At 35.5% G+C, this 17,777-nt stretch overlaps 1 protein-coding gene across 1 annotated transcript in view; it reads right to left on the bottom strand.

The window, feature by feature from the left end:
- Window positions 1-17,777, bottom strand: part of RYR3 (ryanodine receptor 3) — a 219,294-nt gene that overhangs the window by 62,946 nt on the left and 138,571 nt on the right. The window contains exons 52-61 of the mRNA XM_086462983.1: window positions 15,841-16,022; window positions 14,810-14,888; window positions 12,817-12,906; window positions 11,232-11,381; window positions 8,786-8,848; window positions 8,290-8,365; window positions 7,997-8,120; window positions 3,414-3,529; window positions 3,059-3,126; window positions 2,059-2,180 (exon numbers count right to left, since the gene is read on the bottom strand). Of these exons, the coding sequence (XP_086319109.1) occupies window positions 2,059-2,180; window positions 3,059-3,126; window positions 3,414-3,529; window positions 7,997-8,120; window positions 8,290-8,365; window positions 8,786-8,848; window positions 11,232-11,381; window positions 12,817-12,906; window positions 14,810-14,888; window positions 15,841-16,022 (1,070 nt within the window). The remainder of the gene's footprint in view (window positions 1-2,058; window positions 2,181-3,058; window positions 3,127-3,413; window positions 3,530-7,996; window positions 8,121-8,289; window positions 8,366-8,785; window positions 8,849-11,231; window positions 11,382-12,816; window positions 12,907-14,809; window positions 14,889-15,840; window positions 16,023-17,777) is intronic.

The raw sequence follows: 17,777 nt of genomic DNA, 5'->3' as shown, positions 1-17,777 counted from the left end.
TTCTTGAAGCATCTCAATTCACTTATTTTCTAAGCTTCACTACTTCAGAGATTACTTGAAATGTGAAACTTTCTTTTGATTACAGTGGTTTCCAACAATTGCATATTACATGGTCTAATCATTATTTACGGTTATTATTTCTGAATAAGAATTTGGTTTTTTGTAGAAACAAGAAAAAACAAGTAACATTTTAGTGTTTTACTAGGCATTCTGCAGGAAAAGAACATTACAAATCTTCATACTATTTAAGACAATTTGCCAAGATATCCTTTGTAAATAAATAAAATCTGTGTTTAGCCACTGCTGATATTAAGATCAATCCTGAAATATATACAGACTAGAAGAGCTTCTGGCAAGTATGTCAGAAACTCACCTAACTTATCTGTCAAAATAACAGGATCATTAAGAGAAAGGAAAAATCACCAATCACGCCAAGATTAAAGGGGCTACTTTAACTTCCAAAACCAAAGTCAGCTAGGCAGATTCATTTATCATCTGTGCTACACTTTACAAATGGAATCAGGACACAACAAAATGAAGCGAATGTATCTCAGGAATTGGTATGGTCTCTTACTAACAACAGATTGTCATTGTTATCTTCACAATAGTAAGGAAATACTATACTTCCTGTAAGATGAAAATGACTGATAGTCACCTATCTTAATGAAGAATGGACAAAGAATTATAAGATATTTCTGAATTTATAATAGCACATATGCAGGCTAGACAGCTAACTGTGTTCATGTGCCTTTGAAAAGGCGTTTTGTAGAACCCTAGTAAGATCTTTCTAGCTTTAAGCTGACCTCACTGACTTTAAGGAAGTAATAGGAGTACTCAGAGAGGAAGCATGAAATTGAAATAAAATGAAAATTCCATCCTCCTTAACCTGAGCTGACTTCCCCAGCTACTGGAGGACTATCTTGCACATTTGTATACAATACATCTGAAAGCTCAGTAAAGCAGAATCTTAGGGACTTAAAACTCACTCTTATGGGTAACTGCTGTATAAGGACTACTGCACACCTAGAAGATAGAAACTAAAGGGTAACAATAATTTAGAGAAATGCAAAAATGCATTGAAGATAAACTGAAGAATGAAATCCAGGAAGTTCAGTGGTAGGCCTGATCTTATGTAACAACGAGTAAGTAACCTTTTTGTTCAAATTTTATATCTACTCTTCTGTTGGAAAAAGTAGTACACTCTGGTGAACATAGTGAAGGAAAGAAAAAGAAATTTGAGAAACTGACAAAGTAAGTAAGCATGAGAGTAAAATACAGTTTGAAAGATTATGATAGAAAATTTCTCAAAGAAAATAATTGATAGCACACCTTTAAGGGGGAGAAAAAAATTGGCAACAAAAATATTAGATGACAGTCATAGTTAAAAACAAATTAAGTTTAAAATGTTAATTGCAGAAAAATTAAATTCATATTTTTGTAAAGGCAACACATTATAAATTAAAAGGCAACTGTCTCTTTTTAATCGAGTTTTCTAGAACAACTTTGAGCCAAATAGCTGACTCCAACCAAATCTGAAACAGTACAGACATCTAAAAATTATTAAATTCCAGCAATTTTTGTGCGAGGGCAGAAATAATTTTGTAGAGAAGGAAGAATCCATAACTACTCCTAAAAAAGCTGCATCAGGGTATTTTCACATTTTTTGATATCTGAAAATTTCAATGTGTGACCATTTAAATGACCCAACAGTGGGATAAGCTTCAACAAGAAACTGCCATCAACAATGAAACAGAAACCCATCAGAAACTAAGTTTTATTAGTCCCATTGCTCACAGAAATCATGTATTAACGTTTTTGATGTTATCATCCAGAATTACATATTGTAATATATATAATTAGTATATGTACTTAAGTCTTTAATTATATATTAAAGAATACCAAAATGAGGAATTCTATTCACTCACTGCCATTCTTATACAGAATAAACTATCACTTTCTATCTGAAGAAACTGAGCTTTTGAACTATCTTCTCTTTAATCTGAGACCTTTAAATATCTATATAGAATGCTCCTGTGTATATCTTAATTTTCTACTTACCTTGCTACCATTTCCTTTTCCTTATTTGATGCATATCCACTGCTACTGAGTGTTTTTGTTGGAGAAGACAGGAAGTAGAGGCAGTGATTTGTAAAGTACTGATCAACTAATGGTAAAAGAACCTAAGAAATACAGATACAAAATGTATTTTTCACAGAGCACAATGGTAAATGTAGCAACAATGCTCTGATTGGTCAAAGTTCATTCAAAGAATTTTATAAGTTCTGTAACAGCTATATTTTCCCATTTCAGACACAAAGTCATATAAATTAAAACCTTAAGTCTTATGATTTTACTTAAAAGTTATGTAAATAATAGACAGAGTTACACAGATCTATCTATATTGGATCTATTACTCCAGGCTTACTCTTCTCACATTAAACAGTGGTAAACATCACTGATTGAAGAGGACCTTTCCTCTCCACTACCTATGTAACTGTCCAGTACAGATATAAGGGGAGAGGTTGTTGGTTTGGGTTTTTTGTTTGTTTATTTGCTTTTGTTCTTTTTTTTTTTGTAAAGATCCTAAATGAAATCCTAAATGTTCCTTACTTCAAATCTGATTATAGACAACATTTTTCTTATTAGGTACACCAATGTGTATGGCATTACTATGCATAGGAATATTTCTTCCTGTTAATTAAATTATACTATGCACTTCAGTGATATATCAAGGCAAAAATTTTCAGAAATAATTTCTATGTTCAGAGAGAGTATTTAATTTCAAGTAATAAATAAGCTGCCTTTTAATTTCTATGTTCCTTCTCGTGTAGAAGCAGATATATTGAAATATTTTGAAATATTTGGAGCCAGTACATGTATCAAAATACTTCTGAACATATTTTGAAATATTTGTTAACAACATTTAATTGCTTACTTACCGTGAAAAAAATGGGAAGGATATATTTCTATTACCTGAAAAGCAGTCTAACATTACAAATTTCCATGTTCTGTATAACGGAATGTATATGTACATTACTTGAAATATTAAATCACTCACTTTGGCAAAGAATTTTATCTCTTGGTCATGTGGAGATTTCTCAGTTTTTCCACTGGTTACAATGGCTTCTGCAAGGATACAATCAAGGCAGACAGGAATAAGTTGTCTAATAATAAATAGCACAATAGCTCTTTGATATAGCCTTGCAAGCTTAGTTTGGCTGAAATACAAATAAAACAGCGGAAACAGTTTAGCTAGTTACAGATGTCCAAGAATTCAATATGCAAATTAAAAGACAAAATTTAAGTTTCTTAAATGCCATAAAAATCATGGTCGCTACAATTTTAAACATATCAATCCAAATATTTAAATATCAACAATTTAAATTATTTTCAAAATAAAATCTGCAGCTTACCCAAATGCGCAATAAACTCTTGAGCAGAATCAACATATTTCAAAATTTTCTTCAGAAACTTAAAGGCAAACCTCTTTTCCATGGATGAAGCATCCAACTCCATGTCATTCAGACCCCTGTTTTAGAAAGCATTAAGATAAATAGCATTGATGATGACAGTACTATGAAGCATTCCACTCCTCATTTTTTTTTTAAATATGGTAAAATTTGATAAGAAGGAGAAAATAACCTTTTATAGCAACTCTTAGTTATCAGATACATAGCAAGAGATGTTAAAAACAGTTCATGTTTCTCTAAGAGGTATCACAGCTTTGGATTAAAGTATCTAAAATATATGTATTTTAGGGTAAGAACTTCAGAGATCTGTCTCATTGCACAAATGAAGCTATGCTACATTTGAATCTAACAAAGCAATGTGTTAGCCACTCAATTACTACTGCTGCCAGATTAAAGTGCCAAATGTTTCGGAAGTCAGTAATTACAGCTTTACAAAAATCAGTCTACGTACTACACTTCGTTCATTATTCATTATTAAACTTAATTTTTGTTCTTGCATTTTATGAAAGACTGAAGTCAAAATTACTTAAGTTACTAAATGAAAACCTAAATGCAAGTAACAAACTACTATACTACTCAAACTATTTGGAAAATGTCAAAAGTATGCAGTACTTTCTAAAGAGGGCATGTATTATCTATTCTTTGAGATAAATTCATCACCTTAATCATGACTGCTGCATGCAAAATATTAAAGAGGTATAAAAATATGTGTGGTTTGCTGTGCCTAGATTTAAAATGTTAGACTTTATTTTAGCTACAAATGAAACCTACCTCACTGAAATTCTAAAATTCTTTAGGATCACAGAAAAAATTAGGCTGAAAGGAACTTCTGAACTGACCCAACTCCCATCTCAAAGCAAAGCTAAATCCAAAGTTAGATCAGGTTGCTCAGAACCTCGTCCAATAATGTACTGACTATCTTCAAGGATCAAAATCTCATAACGACTCTGGGAAACCTACTGTAATGTTTGACCATCCGCACTGTGAAAAATTAAGGGTGAAAGATTTTCATTATCTCTAACAGGAATTTCCCTTGTAACAACTTGTTATTTTTGAGGAGATAGTGTTTGACCTCATTGTCTCTATAACCTTTTATTAAGTAGTTGAACACAGTGGTAAAGTCCCATCGTAGTCTTCTGTTTTAACACTGAAAAAGCTGCCCTCTCCTCAGAGCCTCTCCTGGTATGATATGCGTGCCAATCCCCGAAGCATCTTGGTGGCCCCTTCACTTCATTAACTCTTTTGTCAATGTCTTCCTTAGCACTGGTGAACCAAAAACTGGACAATATACTCTGATACAGTCTCATGACTGAAAATGGAAAGGGGGAAAAAAATCTCTTCCATCAACCTGCAGACCACACTTACTAATACAGCCTTGTATGCAGTCAGCCTTCATCATCAGAAGGACTCCGTCCTGATTCATGTTCAACTTGCAGAATTCGAAATGCTCTTCTGCACAGATGCTGTCAGGCTCAATTTCCAATTTCCCTGTTCTTGGGGTTATTCCATCCCAGATATAGGACTTGGCATTTACCATTGCTCAACCTCACAAGGGTTCTGTCAGCTCAGTTTTCCAGCCCATCAAAGTTCCTCTGAAAGGCAGCCAAACTCCCCAATTTTTTGGTAAGGGTTCATTCCACAAAATTGCTAAGGATGCATTCTATCTCATCATCCAGGACATGAACAGCAATTTTTTAATTTATTCTGTTTTCAAAACTACTTTTTTTTTTTTTACAAGTAATTAATTCTTTCTTCTTCATTTCCTCAAGGCTTTCTCGTACATTTGTTTAGTTTGCAACTTCTTCATAGCCTCTTCACTCCAACATTAAGAGGACTAAACTGTACTTGAGATTTTCAGTTGATGGTGGCCTACACCCAAGACATCTAACCAGCTTGCCAAGTGAGGAAGTAACTAAGTGACATTAAAGGAAACCTCTGGTTACCCATAATGACGACTTAATTTGCTTCTGTACAGACTCTTCAAACAGTAGTAGACACGAAGACTCTCCCTTTATCAATTAGAGAAAATGACCTGGCTAAAGGAGATGCAAAGACCGCACAGGGGTTGAATAGTGTGTCAGAAGTAGGGAAGAAGTGAGGAACTGGTAGTTTGCGGCACTGACAAAAGCAAGAAAGGAACAAGACAGCAGGAAAGTTGCTGGACTCACTGTTGTGGTACTGAGAAAATGATCATTTGTCCTGAGATTCCTCAGCACTGGTGTAGGGTTAAATTAGGGAAGATTACACTAACAGTTGAAAAACAGCTACGACATGAATCCAAGGAAAAAAACAATTCTGTAGAAGGCTGATGCAGCAGAAATTTTAACATCAAAACCACCTAATACTAAAGTGTATGTTCTTGACCATGTCAGAACACGGGTAAGAGGAGAGGAATGGTTATAGTCTGGTGGAAGAGAACCAGGGAACAAAGGAATATTTTCCAATCCCATTTTACACGTAAACATAAAAGGACTCTTCCATCTTGCAGTTTCACTTGAGAAAAAAAAAAATCTATTTGAAGAGTCCTAGTTTACATATTTTCATGACCTCCTCGTAATTGATACATCACATGTACTGTCAAATGATTTGGTATGTATAAACAGCTATGTATGTTTGACAGGCATCTCTGGCTGCCTCAGTCTCACAGAGAATAAGGCAACTAAGTATTTATCTGTACTTTCAGCGAGATCACTGTAAATATTCCCTTTTTGTGTTTATAGTAAGTCATGGTTGCTAAGAGATTACATGCAGTTTTCTAAATATTGAAAGACATTGGTAGTTCTGTTAAATACTGAAGGCGACATCAGAAGAACTTTTAGAGGTTTAAGGATGCTTAACAAAATACCATGTTGTTTCTAACCTATACCTGAGTAAGGCCTGAGAGATTTGTATGTCATCAACATCCAAAAATGCTTCAAAAATGCTCTCAACATGGAAGGAGGAGCAAAAATCAAAACAGAGGCAGATGGTATATGCAAAGTACACATACTGTGCCGCCTATATGTTTCCAATTATAAAGAATTTCCATGTTTTAATGATTAGTCCAATGTTTTTAAGAATGACATTCTGGAAATGTGATAATTGCAATCAGTACTTCAAAAGATTTTATATATACTTAAAATATGTACATATTCATCTGAAGAAAACACTGAGAAGAGGATAATCTTGATTCACCCTGATATAGACAATTACTGCAAACTCTTTGCCCATACCCCATGAACAGTTTGAACAGACTTCTCCCATTTCAGTTAACACTGAAAACATTGTCCTCCTAAGCCAAAGAGATGCAGCTGCAAAGAGATATTAAAACCAATATTTGAGCAATGCTCCATCCCTGGCAGCGTTCAAGACCAGGTTGGATCGAGCCTTGAGCAACCTGGTCTAGTGAGAGGTGTCCCAGCCATGGCAGGGGGGTTGGAACCAGATGATCTCTGAGGTCCCTTCCAACCCAAACCATTCTATGAGTCTATGATTCATTTGCAGGAACTAAACCTGCTTTTCTTATTCAATGGCTATAAAGCAATTATGGAGGATATAAAAATGTTTGGTGGCATACCTACATTTTGGCTTCAGGCTGAGAGCCTACATATGTGGCAGGAGGGAATTTTTCTCTGTAGCAATGCAGAAATGTATATTTAGAGCTGTCTCCTAGTAGCCTAAGAAATGTTATTAATTGTTGAAGCCAACAAAGTTACCTTTTGCAAATACTAATAATCAATTTGTATAAATTTCTGTAGGTATACTTTCACTAGACACAGACTTGAAAAGTAGAAATAAATAAAATCAAGTAAGATCCAATCCTATGTATGTACAGAAAAACTTGTTCGTGAATACAGTTTAGTTTACAAAAATGTTTAATGCCAGAAAAATTGCAGTTTCCTATGTGCTCAGGTGTTTCACATACAATAAAAGACAGTAGTTATAGTATAGTAACTCACAATTCCATCATATAAAGCCAAAAACACAGTATAAATTATACTAATTTAATTGACAGCCTAATTGCCAACAGGCCAGCTTACTTCCAGACACAGCAATTCAAGTTCAAGTACAACTAATGAAATCTGCGCTTCTGCTTAAGCAGAAGTTATGGATGAAATGCCCACAAAATAGCCACTTTGTGTTACTGCTTCACAGAACTCAAATCGATACTTTTCTTAAAAACTGGATTAAAAAACATGGATGTGTTTACATAGATGTGTTTCAGTATCAGACCTCAGATACATTTTCCCATGATCCCTACTAACACTGCTGGCTGCTAATTTAGAAGCTTTGAATCATCTGCTTGTTTAATTACATTCCTGTTGCATTTTGTATTTACTATGATCGCATACTAATTAAAAATGTTACCTGTCTACACTATTTCAGAAAGGTCTTCCTGAACATAAAAATAACAAACACTCTGATTTACAGAAGATATCCCAAATGGTAGTTATGTTAATAACTAACAGACTGTAGTGAGATAAGGACAACTATTGTGGTTTGTGCACTGAATGTAAACAAGTATCTCAGAAAAATGTGCAACTTACCGAGATATGATTATACCATTGACTTGAAGGAATTTAAACAGCTCTTGTGCCTTTTCACGGTCCCGTGCTTTCTCCTTGGCTGTCAACGTGTCATAAGGTACCAATAAAGGATGACTACCTCCACCTTTAGTAAGTTGAAAGAACTGTAAGTTTTTCTACTGTAATGTTTATTTTGCTTCAAGTACAAAAAGGAAATATTCAGTTTTGATTGTCTTACAGTTTCTTCTTTCAGACTGTTTCTTCTCCCTCATTTGCCTTGTCTTTTTTGTAGGGTTCACAGGAGTCTGGCTTACCTTTGCTTTCCAACTCCGTTTTCTTCTTTTTGGCCCATATATTATGGTAGTTTTCTGCCATTACCTCAACCATTCCCTACATTACCATCAGAAAAAAAAGATGGAAAATTAAAAGGTGACAATTAAAAATTTTGTAATTCTACATCATTTTACAGTCTTGAGTAAAGTCTACACTCTTGAGGTAAAGAAACATCACAGTTACGTGTCATTTCTACATTCAGCTCTTCTTTCAAGTCAGCACAGGCACAGGATACACATATATCACATGCTGTTTGCAGCCCCCTCCCTAGCACCACGATAACTTTTTCTAGGAACTCAGAAGCACCAATGGGATAAACAGCAGAAAATTCTTCTTTAAATAAAGGCATGCACCTTTCTATCACAATCATAGTCAAAAATACACTCATAAAACCTGACAAAAATCAACTCATTAACAATAAAACCCCAAATCTATCTATTCTTTCCAGCACAGCATATGGAAAACACAAATACAAACCTGAAGCTCCCTAGAAAGCACCACATTAGAGAGATCAAGTGGCATTGGGCTATATCCATTTCCCTGTGGGAAAAAGAAGATAATTATTTTCAGATAAAAGTATTTCAGATTAATAAAAAATAATCAAATATTCAACTACAACATCTCTGTTGTTGATCTGATTAGAGCAACACCATTCACATTTTTAAACTTTCTTGTAGAAACTATGTTCACCTTTTGTTTTGCAATATGCTGAAGACACACAGGGTACATAATAACATATATCTGCTGACATGGAAATAAGGTTGCAGTAGATACTTAGATTTGCAACAGATGGCAAGCTGCTAAAAGCTATGCTTTTCAGTGTCCAAGAGGAGACCAATCATGAGGCACACAAGGTGTATGTTCAATACACGACAGAACAGCGTGGCAGCAGCCTGGATGAACCATGTATTAAAGACAAGACATGACAACAAAAAGTTACATTAGGTTATTGTCTCATGGAATTCACAGAGTAAGAAAAAGGAGTGTGATACATTTATGCAGTCTTTAAATGTTTAAAGTGTGAAAGCTCCAGTGCAACAAACCTATTAGGTACATGTTAAATGCGAATGATCACATGTAAATCAGTGATTTCAATCATGTATTGAATGTAAACATGTGCTGAAATCCTCAACTCAATCATGTTTTTATCATGCATCTTCTTGAGCAAGAAAGCCCACTGCAGAACATGTTCAACTGGCTACAAGCAAAGATGCCAGAGACAGAAGGACTCCCTGTAAGGGAGTGAAGTTTGCTGAAGAGGTAAGAAATGCTGAAGTACTGTCTTGTAACAGAGTGCTCAGGGGCTAGTTTTGGTAAGCAAAACTGGTGCTGGGGAATGAACCCAACACAGGTGTCCTGGGTTACAGTGTAAAATGGGCCAAAAGAAAAAAAGTATTCTATTACCATCTTCAGGAGCTGTTGAGACCAGGTGGGGGGTGCTCCCGGCCTCCCACCTCTGGACTATCTTCTGTTAATGGGCACAGCAATGCCTTATCGCCTGACCCATCGATAACTCGCTCCTGGACTATCTCCTGTTAATGGCCCATCAAGGAACTGCCTCAGGACTCCCCATCCCATTGTGAGACGCTCCGCCCGGGGGGAAGGAGCCAAGCAGTCCATGCCAAATAAAAACTGAGATCTCCAACACCCTAGCAGCCTTCTTCCACTGGATTCCCAGAGGAGTTTTTCCCCCCCACTGGAGTTCCAGAGGACAAGAGCTACCTACCTACCACTGGACCTTCGGAGGAAGACCAGACCTTTTTACAAGATCACTGCTTCAACAGCACTACATCCATCGCTTCAGGAGGACTCCAGCCACCATCTTATCGGACTGCTACTGCCACCCTAACAGGGTGTCAGGTTGTATTCCTGACTCTGTCAGTGCAAACCAGTGGGTTGTTTGTTTTTCCCTGCCTTGTGTTATATATATATATATATATATATATATATATATATATATATATATATATATAAGTAAAGAACTGTTATTCCTATTCCCCATATCTTTGCCTGAAGGCCCATTAATTTCAAAATTATAATAATTTGGAGGGAAGGGGGTTGCACTTTCCATTTCAAGGGAGGCTCCTGCCTTCCTCCACAGACACCTGTCTTTCAAACCAAGACAACAGGGTTAAGGTGCCTGATGCTGCTGCTCACAGGATCAGTGCTGGTGCAAGTGTATATAAGGAATCAGCTTGTGACACATCTTTGCACACTCCTTGCAGCACCACTCATGGTAGTAGGACTCTGCCCAATGCACTGCTCATTAAATCTCACTACATTTAAGCACAAATGTGTGCTTAATTCACCTCGAGGGGTACAATAAAAATTCCCCAACACTTGTCATAGTTTTAAACAGCTTTCCCCCCTTCAAGACACAGGCATATTGAGCAGCAGTCTCAATGTGTTATTACAAAAAATTACAAATGAAAAAAATAGTCTATATCACATCAAAGTGTTAGGTGCTACATTATTACCTGCAAATTTTGCCTGTAGATTTAACAAAGTATTAAATGCACAATCTTATTTGTCAGTCATAATTATAATCTTGACAAAAGCCCATTTTCAAGCTCTTCTGTTTGACCAAAAAAGAAAATGACTAGATTTATTTATTATAAAATAAAAGCCTTTAAATACTCTGCCATGTAGTCTTTGAATGATTATTTAAAAAACTCTCTTCAGGTCTTCTGAGAAAACGAGTAGATACGGTCTCCGACAGCCTTATAGTCTTCAAGGTTGTTGACTTTTTGCAATCCTCTCTTTAGTGTCACTGCACAGTTTTTACTATAGTGACATGACTTCCAATCTCAGAACTCTAACCTTAAAAGTTTCTTTTCATTAAGATAAAATTAACATAATTTGTATAATTTCTTACTAAATTATCAAACAAGCCTTTTGCTTTCTCTAAGCAATTCCACCTTACCTGGCTAGACTGAGATATGCTGCGGAGCTTTTCATTTTCACGCTGATACATAATTGCTTCTCCTCCTTCCTTGGTCCTTTCTAGGCTCCATCCCATGGCCAACATGGTTTTCAGTGATTCTCTGGCAGGCCAACGATAAATTTCCTTTTCCTTTGAAGAAAATAATGTAAAATTTCTCTGTATTTAGCAAGTAGCAAACACTCAATAAAAATCTCATATCCTTCTTCATAAATTGTCACATGCCACAAAAGTGAACAGTATTTGTATATTATATCTGAAGATACGATCTAGTTCTTTTTAAATGAGAAAGAAGCTTAAAATACTTAAAAACTTTTTTTGTTTCTGTAGCTTTTATTACTGGGATATGTGTTACAAACTAATAGCACTCAAGCGAGCTCTGGAGTAATAATGTAGTTCGTGTCTGGAAACTTAATCATTGATTCCTCTAGCCCAAAATAAGACAAAACTCATGGCAATACACGTGCTATGAAGTTAGTTAGGCAAATATGTACATTTGAACACATCAGCACACGAGGCCTATTTTTAGTCTTCCTGTATTTATATCAGTTTACAGATACAGAACATTGCTTATCTATACACCTCTTCATCTAAATACAGCCATCGATAAAGAATTAGGGAACAGCTCATATTCCGATACTCTTTTGAAAAGTGAAGGTTAAAATTTAAAAATCTGAAAAGTTGTGGCAAATAAAATTGTGAGTATGTCTTATTAAGACTTCTCAAATCAAGCTAATAAAAGTATTTCAGTTCTTACCATAAATAAGCATTTTTATGACAGTTATGTAACATGACAGTTTTCATGGAAAACCCCTGATTTTTATGTTCCAAAGTTCTAACCTGAGACAATTCAGAAAATTCTCTTTGAACTGCTTTAATAACAACTCAACCAACAATTCTTCAGCTCCTCTGCAAAGATTTCAAAGCAATTTACAAACCCTAGGAAATTAAAGCTTTTGAATCCCTCTTTTTTGTCATCTCCATTTTCTGAACAGGAAAAGTGTGGTAAAGAGGGACAAATGTAATTGACTTAAATATTTGAGTCACCCAATGAATCATTGCAAAAATATGTAAGAGAATTCAAATTCAGTTCACTGTTCTGACAACTAGAAGACATTCATGCCTAGTCAAGAAATTAAAATAAAAACTGCATTCAAAATAGCTTTAATGTTTTTCCCCATTTTCAACTGAAGCATCTCCTACACTTTATTTAAATTTTTATACCATCTTTCTTAAAGACAGAATTGCCTTCAGATATGTTAAATTACACTTTCATCTAAAATTTAGGAGTTGCTGTCAGTCATTCCTCATCCATGAAGGCCTGAAAACCCTTGTGCTATTGATAGTTGCCAGTTGGCCCAGGCCTATGAAGACTGCCTCATGGAAGCAAATTATACAAGACTGTGTAAGATTAATTAAACAACCACTTTAGCATATAGATGTTGCTATTCTTTATGGTAAGAATTCTAGATTGTCTTTCTTCCTTTCACAGCATATATCTGAAACGGATTTTAAAAAGTACACAAATCAATCTACTTTGTATTAATGCAGTTGAAATGTCTATTACCTTTTCAGTTAAAGTTTTGAAAGGTCTTATTAATGGGTGAGTCTTCATATTTTCATCTAGTGAAACACCATATTTCCATCCGCTATGAGTCTGAAAAAAAAATAAAATACTGAAATAAGATGAGAACAACATAGATAAGTAACAGCAAATTGGCCAGTTTAGTTTGTCATATCGCACTGCTAATCTACTCCAATAGAATCACAGATTCATAAAATAGTTTGGGCTGGAAGGGACCTTTAAAGGCCATCTAGTCCAGCGCCCCTGCAGTGAGCAGGGACATCTTCAACTAGATCAGGTTTCTCAGAGCCCTGTCCAACCTGACCTTGAATGTTTCCAGGGAGGTGGCTTCTACCACCTCTCTGGGAAACCTGTCCTCGTACAGGGAGGATCATCTTCATGGACCTCCCCTGGCCTCTCTCCAACAGGTCCATGTCTGTCTTGTGCTGAGGACTCCAGAGCTGGACCCAGTACTGCAGGTGGGGTCTCACGAGAGCAGAGTAGAGGGGCAGAATCCCCTCCCTTGACCTGCTGGCCACATTTCTGATGCAGCCCAGGATGTGGCTGGCTTTCTGGGCTACAAGCACACATTGCCAGCTTGTGTCCAGCTTTTCATCCACCAGTACCCTTAAGTGCTTCTTGGCAGGGCTGCTCTCAATCCCTTCATCCCCCAGCCTGTATGGATACTGGGGATTGCCCCGACCCAACAACAGCTACTCAGTACCACAGAAATTCTCGTTAAAAGAGCATGCATCCATCTATGGATACATCAGAACAAAACATTAGATGCCGTTTACAAGTAGTAGGTCTCATGCAACCAGTTGTGAGCCTAATACACCTTGGCCACTTTCAAATGGACTCATGCATTAAGATGCTACTGGCTAAGGTAAAAGAAGTGCCTCCATTTTCTGGGAGGCTAAAGTCAGCAACACAGAGAAGAAAACGTAATGTTAACAGACCAAGCACTAAAGAACGTAACTTTAATGAATCCTTTACCTCAAACAACATTAACTGAAATTTATGGTTTGAGATGAATGTGTGTATATTTACATATCCACTTATATGTACACCTTTCTCTACAAATTTGCATACATAGCCCCTTGCAACAGCAAAATTGCAATTTCTGTTCCATAAAATTGTGATTAATTTGTTATTAATTGTTACAATAAATTACTTAACCCCATCTCCATTTTTTTTCCTTGAATGAAGGAGGTTTAAAATTCATACTTGGGTTGAATGAGTTACTCATATCCAAACACTTCCAATTATCAAAAGCTGCAACAACTCCATCAAATTTCATTTTGCTCGAATTTAATTCTAAAGGTTATATTTATTACTATTAAAATCTACTTGCATAATGTATCACTAAAAAGGCCTTTATTAAATGTTTCACTATAACATTAAAAAGATATAAAAGAATTATTTAGTGTATACTGTCTTGTCTCATAGCTATTTTGAAGTAGTGAAACAGAAACACAACACAGTGACAGATCACATGGAAAATGATAGAGGAAATCAATACATTACATGAAAGTAAAAAAGAAAAGCTATAACTACATTTTCTGAAATAAAAAAAAAGGACATTAGACTTCTCAGGTACCTTCTTAGATTACAGAGCTGCTGCAGTAAAATTGAATCTCTGACTCCCAGTCAAAAACCATCATTACGAGGCAAAATGAAGCTAAGATCTATATATTCCTACTTAAAAACAAACCAAAACAAACAAACAAACCAACCAAACAAAAAATCCAAACCCAAACCAAGTGCCCTCAAATCTTTGTCCTAATAAATTCTGGCCACTTTGGAAAAGTGACAAATTTCACTGCATTTTCCTGAGGAAAGGTTTCTCCCCATATCCCTGAAGAAATATACAGATATTAACGCACTCTGAACAAGAGCCTATCAGTTAAACTGTCCAGTTTTTCTCTCAATATTCATCCCAGGTATTATTTACTAGCCCTTTTCTGACAGTTGCCAGTCTTAAAATAATTCCTACCTTTTCAAAGGCCCATTTATCATGGGAATGTTCAGCATACTTGCTGACAATATACTCCAACTTTTCAGGAAGTATAAGGCTGTAAACAAAGGGGAATATGGTCATATAACCATAAGGTACTACAGTCTGATTTATGAGAAAAAGCTCAGTATCATATAGCACTAATCAAAATGCTTCACCTCCAGAAGGCAAGACATTTGGCTTTGCATTTCCATTTTCTTTAGAAGATTTGGCACAAAACAAAGTAGAGCTATAATGGCGTTTACAGGGAATCTTCAAATACGTAACAGTTATACTTATTAGTAACTGAAATCACAAGAAAAAGAAACCTATTTCACCACAACCTACAGTTATTTTTCTTGGTAATTCTTAATATGGGACAATATTAGTATGGATGTTTCACATTGCATAATGACTTTAATAGAAAGAATCAACTACTGATCCTCAGTTCTTGAATACAAAAATATTAGAAGTGTGTTTTTTAAAAGCACAAGATTACTAAGAAGGCCAAGTCTCTAATAAATCATCACACATGATCTGCTTATTTTGCTCTATGAGGTTGCTACAGATCAATTCTCAAAACTAAGTGAAGATTTTATAAAAATCAGACTACAGACCAATTCAATCACTTACCAGATTCTGGTGATCTTGTACCACTTGTCATAAGCACACTTTAAATAATGACAGCATCCAACATATCACAGGTGTACATATCCCAAACATTTGTACTATTAGGTAATAGGGTACTTAATAAGTATAGAATTTACTATGTGCTCTGCAGATATAATGTGGAAATATTTAACATCTGTACAGTGCTGAGACGAATATGTTTTATAGCTGGTAAAGAGGATATGTTGCAGTGAAGGATTTGGCAGAAGGAAGCAAAAATCCCTACACTACTTCTGAAAGATACCAATATCATTAAAAAGTTAGTCACCAGTCAATTCTCCCTACAGAGGAGAAAAACAGCTAACAAGGAATGGTATAGAAATATTTAAGGAAAAGAAATCACTATGATTTATATGACTCACTTTGCTGTGCTGACAGGTTTGGGATCAAAATTTCCTTCTGGATCCAGTGAAGTCTGTTTTTCCAAAGTTGACTTAATTCGTGTATCTAAATAATCAGGGGGCAAGGCACCAGCTATAGCACTTAGACAAGGCAAAGCCATTCGAAAGAGCTCTGGATCATACTTCTGCAGGAGAGATAGGAACTGGTTGGAAAATCCAACAGAAAAACATGCAAAATGTTAGTGAAAACCAAGCAGCCATATGTACAAATATTAGAAGATGCAAACAGTAAAGCACATTTAAAAATTAAGCATAGACCAAGATTATTGCTGCACGACATCTATTTTTCTTGATATCAACTTGATACATTTTTAAGACTGCTCAAATTAACATAAGAGTATGCTGACACTTGTATAAATATATACAAGTATGACTCTTAAGCTTTCATTGGACTATTAAGGCCTACACAGGAAGGGTCAAGGGTTGTCTGTCTAGTTATAGAAGTATGATCATCTATAAAATACTCTTAGTTCTAAAATGACTAATTCTTATCTTAACTGCAGAAGCCATTGTCCTTTCTCCCTCTTTTCCCCTAATCTACTTCAGTTTAAATCATGCTGCTTAAAGGAAACTGTATTTTACTGTAGCAGAGTCAGTTCATTTTTCAAAATTGTCCTGCAATGAGGTGAACTAGCACATCTGCTCTTCTAAATAGTCATTTTAGCTCTGGAGAAAACATAGAAGTACTTGATATATAAAAATACAAGGTGGAATTACATTTGAAGAATCTATCCTCAGTAACTTGCCATGAAATATATTCAAGGTCAACTGTTACACAGTAGATTATAAAAAAAACATGTGCTACAGGAAGAAGCAGCAGATCACTGTAGGCCAAGGTTCTCCTTCCAGCTCTCAAACAACATTCTTAGTATGCTTAGGGGGAAAACAAATTAAAAAAAAAAAAAAAAAATCAAAATCACTTCTCTATCTCCATACAGATTCCTCATCTGTAAAATGGGCATAATAATATAGCTTTAAAAGGCTTTAAGATCTACTGATTAACACTACAGTGCAAGAGTTTGATGCCATTATAATTAATTAATAAAGCTTTAATCAAATAGCACAGGCATCTTTTTGATGTTATGACACAGGCATCAATCAAGCATTTACAGGAAAAAAATTTTACACTGACTTCATTATTAGAAATAGAGAGACTATATGCTTCTACGTATCTGAAGGGCCACTTTGTGTCAAGAAAATGCTGAAGAACAATTTTTAAGGTCCGTTGAAAATACTTGCTGATCAAATTACATGTTTATCTCACAGCAAGCAGAAGGCCTAAAAGCCTTTAACTTCCTCTGTTTCTGTTGCAGTGTTCGTTAGTGTGTATGACACAAACAAAATAAGTGAAATGAAGGGTAAGTTGCTTCCATTGAATAGCTGGAAGCCATGAAAATAGCAAACCTGTAAATATCTTAGTAGAAAACAGAACAACGGAGAATGTTCTGATCTCAGCAGACCTACACAACTCTCCTTTCATTGGACTACCAACTATTTACAGAAAAATGAAAATGCTATTATAGAGGGCCACCAATATTGGCAGAAACACATCATCTTCATCTATCTGTAAAAAGCTAAGACAAACTAATTGGAAACATCTCATTGTGTCAGGCCCTCCTGACACTCTTTGCACTTGTGACAGCAGTAAGAGAGAGGTAAATGTCACCAAAATGAAATACAAATAAGGCTTGAAAAGCCATTTTAGAAAAATGCAGCGACCATGCTAATTTCCATACTATAAATCAGAATGCCTAGAGAAGCAATCACCTAAATCTGTTGATTAAACATAAATTCAGTGAGACGCAATGAAAAAATTAGTTATCGTACCATAGCAAGAACCTGATTTTTGAGCCCAATCAAGTACAAAAAGTACTTAGTAAGGCATTCTCCTATCAGAA

The sequence above is a fragment of the Leptosomus discolor genome, chromosome 3, assembly GCF_034619465.1.
Source record: "Leptosomus discolor isolate bLepDis1 chromosome 3, bLepDis1.hap2, whole genome shotgun sequence".
In the NCBI taxonomy this organism is placed as follows: domain Eukaryota; kingdom Metazoa; phylum Chordata; class Aves; order Leptosomiformes; family Leptosomidae; genus Leptosomus; species Leptosomus discolor.
This window is presented reverse-complemented; position numbering and strand designations above follow the sequence as displayed.